The 10,721-nt window shown below is 34.5% G+C and overlaps 1 protein-coding gene across 1 annotated transcript; it reads right to left on the reverse strand.

Moving 5' to 3' along the window:
- Positions 1–1,666: 1,666 nt before the first annotated feature.
- On the reverse strand, positions 1,667–2,911 carry LOC131063924 (protein EXORDIUM-like 2). Its single transcript, XM_057997898.2, has one exon. The coding sequence runs from the start codon at positions 2,817–2,819 to the stop codon at positions 1,806–1,808; it is 1,014 nt and encodes a 337-aa protein (XP_057853881.2). The 5' UTR covers positions 2,820–2,911; the 3' UTR covers positions 1,667–1,805.
- Between the last annotated feature and the right edge of the window lie 7,810 nt (positions 2,912–10,721).

Here is a 10,721-nt window from a genome sequence, read left to right on the forward strand (position 1 = left end):
GTGAGTCTTGAAAAATGGTCATGAATTAAGAGATGACCTCCCTAGAAAGGAATAGAATGAATTTTTTTTGTTTTTTTAAAAGAAAAAATTTATTGGTCGTAAATAGGTCTTCAACAATAAGTTCAATTCTACTTAGGCAAGATTCAAAATAAAAGGCATTTTTAGTGGCTCGGAGTTATTCCTAGGTTGAAGGAATAGGTTTTTTTTTATAAGATTTTCTCTCATGTTGTAAAATTAACTTCCATTAGATTTTTGTTATATGTTACTACAACATATATTACCTAGAGATGAAGCAAATGACTTTAAGACATCATTTTTACATGGTGTTTTGGAGGAGGAAATCTACATTAGATTGCCTAAGAAATTCATTAAGCGGAAAATAAATTTTTATTTTTTACGTTAAGGAAGTCTCTTTAAGGTTTGAAATAGTCTCGTAGAATATGGTATTAATTGATGCTTATATTCTGAGGTTGGATTTTGTTTTTGATTAAGAAAGTAGCAAGAACAAAGGTGTTGACCCTTTATACAACAGCTTGAAGGCAGTAAGAGACAACAAAATCATGGGTCAACCCCAAAAAAACACAATCGAACAGGCCAAAGAAACCTTGTCAAACTAGTAAACAACTAGAACCCTAATCAAAGAAGGGGGGGAGGCCCCCAAACTCAGACAAGGAGGGATTTGAGGGAGGGGAGAAGACTTCCCCTTCCGCCTACGACAAACTACAGTCTAAGGAATTTTTTATAGAAATCTAACTATTGTGTTTATTTGAAGCAAGTAGAAAATTAGTTCATTGTCATTATTCTTTAAGTTGATGACATGCTCCTTATTTTAATAATAAACATATGATAGAACTTTCACTTTTATTTGATATGAATGAATTAGGAGCTACTAATTCCATCTTAGGCATATGGAGATTGGGATAGGTAGAGCTAATGAAAACATTTCCAATTAAGTCAAAGAAAATATGTTGGTTATATGTTGTAGAGATCCACAATTAAGGATTGAATGTTCATATTCACATGAGATTAAATTTACCAATGTAATAGTGTTGCAAGAAACTTGATGAGATGAATGATCTAGTTATGTTCCATATGTGATTATTATTGGTAATTTAATATATTATGTGGACTAGACTATACTAGACATGACTAGAGCAATGGTAGTAATAAGAAGATGTGTCCAATCTAGGGAAACATAATTATGTGTGATCAAGAGGGCCTTTAGATATCTTTTTGGCAGTTCAAAGTATTCTATTGTTAGCAAGGATGATCAAATTTGAGTAGAACAAGAGATATTTAGAGCTTTGTTGATACAAATTGGATGAGTGATGTTGAGATTGAAAGATCTACTTGTGGTTATGTGTTTAACTTGTTTGGCCATGCAACTGAGTAAATGAAATATGCTTGTGATGGTTTAAGCCCGTGAATACATTAAAAATGTGCTCATACTCAATTATTAGTAAATGTCTTTTATCTTACCCTACTTTACATATGATCCGAGACCATAAAAGGAATATGCAGATCAATTATACACAATTTGAACCAAAATTTATCTTTGATCTATCCCCAAACTTTCAAAGAATTAAAATATAGATAATTTATTTTCACATAATTCCTATTAAATATGCATCTCCAGCTCAAAATAATTTGTGAGGTCAACAGAATAAAACTGGTATAAAGAGTAATGTATTAATTCAAAAGATTAAATGAACAAAGAATTATAAACAGCTGGAGGTCTGAGCACTCTAGTCTGTTAAAAGAATTGTATGCAGGAACTATAAAAAAATTGTTTAGGTGATTCGGACTCAAACTAAGGTTTTGCAGGAGCGCGAGGTGGGATCCCACATTGCTGGGAGAAGGTACGTGCGGCCGTTGACGCCTCGAGCATTATAGCTGGCTCCTGTCGTCTCATCCACCAACACTTGCCCGGGGTAACCAGGATAAGCCCCCTTTCCATACATTGCTCCACACGCTGAAACCGCCTCTAACGGAGCAGCGGCGTCTCCTTGGAAGTATCCCGACTTGAACGGATTCGTCACTGCTCCCGCAACTGTCGCCGCAATGTTGATGATCATACCGTCGATGCCTACGTCGCCGTTGGGCGGCAGCAGAGGAGGGCTTTGCGGGCCGTAAATTGGCTGATGAAATGGCCACGCGCACTGCCCCGGGCACTGCGTTGCCGAGTTTCCCACCCACGCATACGCGTATTCAATGCCTGCTTTGCTGCTGCCATGGAATCCGCAAGAGCTACTGCAGAAGTTCTCCACCATAACATCCTCAGATGTCAGCACCAAATACAACTCCACCTCACCATTGCTTTTCTTCTTCTGGGGCGGAGGCAGAGATCTGGACTGGATAGAGCTCTTTACCAGCACGGCAATGTCACTTCTTTTCAGGGACTTTCCGAGAGAATAAGCTCCGTCCACCTTCTGCTTCCCCAGCCTTGGATTAAGGGGTTGGGCTTGGTTTAATTGGGAAGGGACAGAGCCTTTGTAGGCCTCTGTTGTTTTCCACCAGGTGGACACAGAGGGAGAGCCCTGCTTGCCGTCTCCCTTTCTCAATGACTGCACAAAATCGGCCACAATGGTACGCTGCGTGGAAGTGAAATTGCCGTACCAAATGAGATGAAGATTGAGAGTGGGTTTTGTGGTAAGCAGAGGGCCATTATGGTATTGCAGAACAAGGGGCTCTTCTTCTACGAGAGCGGAGAGCTTTCTCCACTGAGCCAGAGGCCGAGCGGCGGCATCCACTGCGGACAATGCCGCCATACATAGTAGCATTAAACTCATTAGAATCCTCTGAGACCCTAAACCAGCCATTTTTAGCGGGATTTATTTGCAGGGGATCACTGATTTGAAAGATGCAATGTATAATCGAATAAGAAAATGTGGTGTGGGAAGGAGGAAGAAGGCAATGGAGTTTAAATAGGCTGATAGAGCGAAGTCAAAGTTGTCAGGCCAGCTTAAACCGCTGCCAATCACAAAAAACGCGGAAAACAGCTAATCAGTTTGCAATGTAGCTTCCTGGCTCATCTAAAATACAGCTCTCTTCTAACTGGATGCAATTCGCATTGCGCGTGAATGAGATAATAGATCACGTCTTATCACGTCTTCCGCTTGGTCGCCCTCGCGTGCTTGCGTGGTTGGTGGGGCAAAATTCACTGTCGTGGCAAATAAGACAAAGTTATTTGAAATTGCAACAGTCGTACTTGCGGGGCAAAATTTATTGCGCTTGTATTTCCTTTCGTTTTTAAAGAAACGGTTATTTTTAAAATAAGTTGCATAAATTTCCTATGGTGAAAAGTGCAGATTCAATCTAGAGTGTTTTCGAATTAGGGGAAGGGTACTAGTGGTGGACATAGCTAAATTCGCACACATAGAACTCTCAAATCATATGTCGGATTTCAATTTTTTTTTTTGGTTGTTTCCATATACGACTTAACTGCTTATAACTAAGGATCCGGCTTCTGAGTAGTGACGATGCATGTTGTGGAAATCGTTATGTGCCAAAAGGTCAAAAAGTGGTCATTTCAAAGTGTGTAACCATACATGAACTCCTTTGTGCCAATAGTAGATAACTCATAATTACCAGTAGTAATGGACAAATGCCCCAGTAGTTTTGCACAAATGTCCAATAGTGGTGCACAAATGGGCCAATAAAGGGCAAAAAAGTTGAAAAAATTATCCACTATTGGTACATGTGATATTCACTATTGGTGTACTATTGTTACATTTTTGGGGCTCTTTTACAATATACTATCGAGGGGTTTGGTTGACAAAAAGGTGGCCACTATTGGAACTATGTCCACCACTATATGAGCTTTTTGATTCAATAACATTTCGGATCACACTCTGTGATCCATCATGAGGATGACAAATAGAGAGCATGAAGAAGTGAGAAGATGACCACCAAGGTATCTAAAAAGAAGAAGGGAGGAGGCACAAAGATCGAGGAATGCTGACAAGACCACCCACAAAAAAAGGAAGAAAATAAAGTAGAAAACCAAAGGAAAATAGAAAGAAAAGAAATAAAAACCAACAATAAACAATAAAAAGACCCAATCCAAGAAACAAAAAATAAGAAAATAAGAAAAGGAAAATTATATATATATATATATATATATATATATATATATATATATATATATATATATATATATATATATATATATATAATCTCTAAGATCCTCTCAAAAAGAGGTTTTCATTGTGCCTTCAAGCCTATTTCTACCTTGAGGGACCAGATGCCTACCTTGAAAGACCCTAGAGACATTCTTCTAGACTCTGGTGTTTACAAGATACTGTGTTCATGTGGCACCCATATACAACCAAGTATTATGTTCACATATAATAACTAACATCCTCCTATATCTATGTATGTGATTAGATTAACATTCAATACCAAATGCCTTGTGAAATGTGTATAATAGTATTAAATGACTCTAATAATTAGCCTATTGACCATGCTCTTGCATGAGAATAAAAATAGTTTATCATACAAAAATGGGTATATAAAATATAAATGCATAGAAAATCATTAAAAAATGTACTAGCTTCTCTAAACACTAAATAAGATGCACTCTTCTACTTCTTTTTCTATGACTATATTTATCTTAAAAAGTTGAGTTTCAACAAAATTTTCAACTTATCATCTTCCTAGGTTTAATCGCACAATGATCTAAGATAGTGAATTCAATAGTATTTAAGCTAGAGGAAACACTTAGGCGAACGACATCTTAGGGATAACCCACACATTTTCTCGCACTTAATTTTTTTAATTTGTGTAATTAGACTTTCCCCGCACTTTGCCTATTTCACTGAAAAAATAGGAAGAAAACCACTTAAATCTTGAAAATGTGATTTATCAAGCAAAACTCATAATTTAGTAACTTCCATGACCAATCAAGCAAAAAGAGAATTCACAACATGATTTTTTTGTTCTCTCATAATGTTTAAAGCATACATGTATCATGTAGATGGACATGATAGAATAATACACCCAAGCATGACCATTTCTAGAGATTTTTGAGATTTTCCTAAATCTCAATTATGTATTAAGGTCCCAACACAAAGCCAATTGTTATGCCCTATTGGTATAAATAGGGATAACACCTTGAATCACCCCAATTTAAGGCAACCAAAGCATTTTATGAGTTTGGGGTCCACAATTTTTTAAATTAGAGTGCCTAGTGAAATTCAAAAAAGGTATGTAACACTATGTATAATTCATGCATGTGGTCCTAGGGTGGTTGAACTTCATTGAGCACATTATTGATAGACTCCATTATCCATTGGAGAAGGCACTACAATATATATTGGCTTTATCAATTCATATTCATCCATAATGTGACCTAAAGGATCAAATTATCATATAGGTTTCTCAAAATTTCCTAGTGAAGTTTTATGATATATTTAACGACACATTTTAGTTATTTTGTCTTTGCACACAAATTTGAATTTATTTAATTCATTTTTAAATTAACAAACTATAAAAGTACAAAGAATTTAGTTAAGGGCCAAGGACATACAAAACTTATATAATTTATATTTAATTTTGAGAAAAATATAGAAAGAATCATGCAGTATCCTCCTTTCAACACATATTGTACAATGTGAGGGAAGAATTTTGGGAATATTCTCCTCCTCTCTCTCTCTCTCTCTCTCTCTCTCTCTGGGTTAGTGCAGGATCAAGGGGGGCCAAAAAGTGGCGATGTGAAAAAAATAGCCATCTTCACTCGCCTAAAAACGCGAAAATCCGTCTTGACTTTTTGCTTGGCCTGGGTGTCAGTACACCTTGGCTTGGTAATTACCTATGCAAATCGGATATCCGAATTTTATTTGTAATTTTAATTTAAAAAATATATTATATATTACATATTATATAATATATAATATATTATTATACTATATAATATATATAATGTAATAATATATTATATTATATATATTATATAATATTATATTATAATATAATAATATATTATATAATACGTATTATATAATATATTATTATATTATATTATATATATTATATTATATTATATATATTATATTATATTATATATATCATATTATATAATATTTAATATAATATTATATTATATATTATATAATACAATATTATATTATATTATTATATTATATTATATATATTATATTATATAATATTTAATATAATATTATATTATATAATATTTAATATAATATTGTATTATATATTATATAATACAATATTATATTATATTATATATTATATAATACAATATTATATTATATTATATATTATATAATACAATATTATATTATATTATATTATATATTATATATTATATATTATATTATATATTATATATTATATTATATATTATATATTATATATTATATATTATATAATTATATTTTATAATATAATACAATACGTACTATATAATATAATAATATATTATATAATACGTATTATATAATATATATAATATAATAATATATATATATATATATTTTTTTTATCAGTAAGAGGTCGAGGCCAAGAATTTTATTGATTATTTTGAAGTTTACATTACTCCACTCGTGCGGGGACCGGTAGGAAAGAGTGGAGGCGAGAAAACCTCCGGCCTTGTCCGGGACCATAGTCCAGCTAATCCTGACTTAATATACAAAAATTCCAAATTTTAATACAACACCACCCCAGGCTAGGGTGATCAGGAGGGGGTGTTTCTATTTTACCCCTCCCTTACAAGCCCTAATTTACAAATTTCAGAAATTATTTGTCCCTTAACTTCCACCTTCATGGCTCTGAAGATGTTCTTTTATTGTAAATACTATCCCTTAATTGCTCGAGGTATACCTGTTTGGCCTGCATGGTTAGTAATTTAAGCACTAGGCAGATATGTTAGTATCGATCAATCCTTTATCATAAATGAAATTTTAACTGTCCATCTAGAGAGATCCTTAAGTAAACTATCATGTGAAACCTATCCTCACAGAATATAAATAAGAGATGTAAAACTTAAAACTAAGTGATTAACCCAAGACTCAATCAGATAAGGGATCTCCAACTTACCGACTCTTGTTAATGCTCCTGGATGTGCTCCTTGAGAAGGATGAGATCCAGGCTACAATAAAAAAAGTAGGTAAATGGGATTCAGTCGGTCCCTCCTCCCTTTCCCCATCATTTATAGCAGAGAGGATGACGGAGTATGATTATACCCTGTAGGATATAAATTTTTGTCCAGACCCCGAGTTCTACATGTTAACATCCTTTAAACCATAGTCTTAAGATATGATAGGCTAGTGGCACTAGAATTACTCTCATTGATACTCATTCTAAAATATATATCATCAGTGTGAGTAAATGCATACGTTCAAGTGCTTTGCTAATGTTTGAAGTAAATATACAATTTACTGGGTATACAGAACAAAATGCTACAATATGACTACATAAACATTTGTCTTAAAGATTCAATACACACTACTATTTTACCCCAATCATTGTTAACTATAGGTAAAATCCTGTTTTACTAGATTTAGTAAATGTCTTTAAAACACCAGTATAATCAAACATTTAGTGGAGAAAATATCTCCTACAAAAGTGACCCTGATCTATTATCAGGAGCGATACCCTATTAAGACTGAAGATAAGAATAAAAGATTACGATGTGGGAGAGGAGTGAAGTAAGCATCGAAGACTGCATATTTAGAAAAGGCAAGAACAGAAAATTTTTCCTCACATTATGTAAATATAGTTATATAGGTTAACGCTTATGAATAATATTGAAAGATAACCGAGAGTGTGTGTGTGTGTGTGTGTGTGCGTGTGTGTGTGAATATATATGTATTTATGAAATTTCTAAGTATATATCTGTAGAACGAGATTGTGCTAATGAAGGCCATAGGATGACTACTGGAAACTGAGACTACCACTAAATGTATCAAAGCAAAAAACCCTTATAATCGCAACCTCAAAGCATAATTGACACTTCCCCCATTTTAACCTAGAAGCATAAGACAGACTCAGGAAAGTAGATTTCTACAAAAAAAATAGAGATTGAAAGATCCATATTATGCCTTTATATAATCACCTATCTATATATTTCTTATGGATATATAGCTTCATGTCTTCGTAAATCAAAAAAACAGCAAGAGGCAAAAACCATCTCAAGTCTAATGGAAAAGTTTTGAAAGATCATCTATGCAACATTCCTTTTCAAAAAGGATAAAAAGGTTGTTAAGCATATTGTCTCTAAGTATTCTATAACTGCTTAAAACAAAAAGAAGATTATTTTTGATAACGTGACCTTGTCCTTGAAGAATGCCATTCCAGGGGCCTTCATCCTTTCTTGCTCAGCTTGTGGGGGGGGCGAGGCTTGGAGCCCTCTAGTGCATCTGCTGAGAGGGCAACAGGGGAACGAGGGAGAGGCATATGATCAGGGACGACCGTGATATTTTCCACCTCCAGATAGTTCTGCAACCACTTCTCCCATGGGGGTTTCTTAACTTGGAGAATCCAAGAGAGAAATAGGAAATTCCTACTTCTGACAGAGCGCAGAGCTTTGAAAGCCACTGGGTCTTCAATTACCAGAATAGGGGAGCGAGGGACCGGGTTATTTTTCCTGATAAGGACATCATAGTCTCATGGTTTGGGAGTTGTGAGTTCTTCATCTATATTAACCATAACCCATTCCAATTCACCAAGAATGTCTTTAATGAAGACCTTCTTACATAATTTCACCACCGTGTCCCTATCCCTCTCAAAATGCATTGCAAGGGCTAGAAACATTGCTACGATATCCGAGTTTGCTCTGGTTCGATCCTCGTTCATAATGAAATCCCTCCCTAGAAATTTCATTACTGCTCCAAAAATCAAAGGGTTCTGTTGGACAAGAATACCTTTCAGCCTTTCGTCCTTAATCTGACTGGCGAAGGCCATATGGCGTTTTAGCCCCAAAAGCCTGAGTGTCGTATCCATTGTAGCTTAGCAAAAAGAAACTTAGCATTCCAAAATAGGACTCGCACTCTTAAAGATGCATAATGAGAAACTACTAAAGAGTAAATACCAAACATGGAGTGCAAATTTCAAGGCGCAAGATCATTAATATTAACCCCTACAGCCATCAAGCGAAGGGTACCTCAACTGTCCCATCACTGCGGAGACATAAACTCAACTTCGCAAAGAGTCGTCAAAAGGCCTTGATCGAGAAAGGAAGTTGGTGTGTGATGTCCGACAATAATGTTTCATACGGCAACTGAAGCTCTCCAACTATAGGGGTTCGAACAATGGAAAATATAGAGAAAGATACCTAGAAAGGCTTGAATCTTAGAGGAAGCTCATCTTTACATTAATAATATTATCTTTATATCCATGCCGCATAAACTTAGATGAAATATGAAATCATGTTTATAAACCTATACTTATTTAATGTATGGATTAGCCTTCTGCTAATCCTCAAGCTTATCTAGACATGCCAGTGTGACAATAAAGCTACATTTAGGTATAGCCCAGTAAGAAAGGAAAATGATGCCAATTAAATCACAAAGTATCTGTATGATTTAGAGCTTATCTGAGTGAAGGTAAGAGGAGATATTCCTAGAGGATTAAATAAATAATTGAATATTTAAACAATGGCTCTGAGAGTATTTGGATAAGTGGTTTAGAGGATTTGAGCAGTTAGAGATGACTCTAAATCTAAAGATAGACTTGCTGGGGTCCGAACCTACCTAGATATAAATATGCTTGAAAAAATATATGTTTATATATATAAGTCTATATCTTAATAAATATGTATATATATATATGAAACTATACATGAATATATATATGTGTGTGTGTCTGTGTGTGTGTGTGTGTGTGTGTGTGTAAATATTTACATATATATATATATATATGTGTGTGTGTAAATATTTACATATATGTGTGTGTGTGTGTGTGTGTGTGTGTGTGTGTGTGTATGTGTGTGTGTGTGTGTGTGTGTGTAAATATTTACATATATATATGTGTGTGTAAATATTTACATATGTGTGTGTGTGTGTGTGTGTGTGTGTGTGTGTATGTGTGTGTGTAAATATTTACATATATATATGTGTGTGTGTGTGTGTGTGTGTGTGTATCTAAAGAAATATATGTGTGAATGTATATATATATATATATATATATATTTGTATATGTGTATTTATGTATGAATGTGTGTATGTGTTTGTGTCTATGTGTATATACACACACACATATATCCATACATGTATATATATACTATATATATGCATACATCCATATATGTATATTAGAGAAAGTTTGAGGTCGCCTCGAATCTCCTTATAGATCTAAATATGGATATGTAAACTATCTAGATATGCTTATATATATATAAGATTAATGATTATCTGAACTGCAGGGTTCAGGGGAAGGTTTGAGTATGGAGCTAAACCAGGGTAACTAAGATCCAAACATGCAAGATGTGAGGGGACCATGAAGACAGATCTTGTCTTAGGTTGGCATAGTCAGGAGCTTGATACCATCAGCCCCCAAGTTGGCTAGCTCATCCGCCCTTTTATTACCTTCCCTATAGATATGATTAACTGTAAACCTATCAAGACCTTTGCATAGGTCTATAGCCTTTGATAGCAAGGTATTAAGTTTCCAATTGGGCATGCTCCCTTTCCTTAGAGCATTGACAATTATAGCCGAATCTCCCTCAATATCTAAGCATTTAGCTTCAAGTTTCCTGCATA

This window comes from Cryptomeria japonica, chromosome 11 (assembly GCF_030272615.1).
Source record: "Cryptomeria japonica chromosome 11, Sugi_1.0, whole genome shotgun sequence".
In the NCBI taxonomy this organism is placed as follows: Eukaryota; Viridiplantae; Streptophyta; class Pinopsida; order Cupressales; family Cupressaceae; genus Cryptomeria; species Cryptomeria japonica.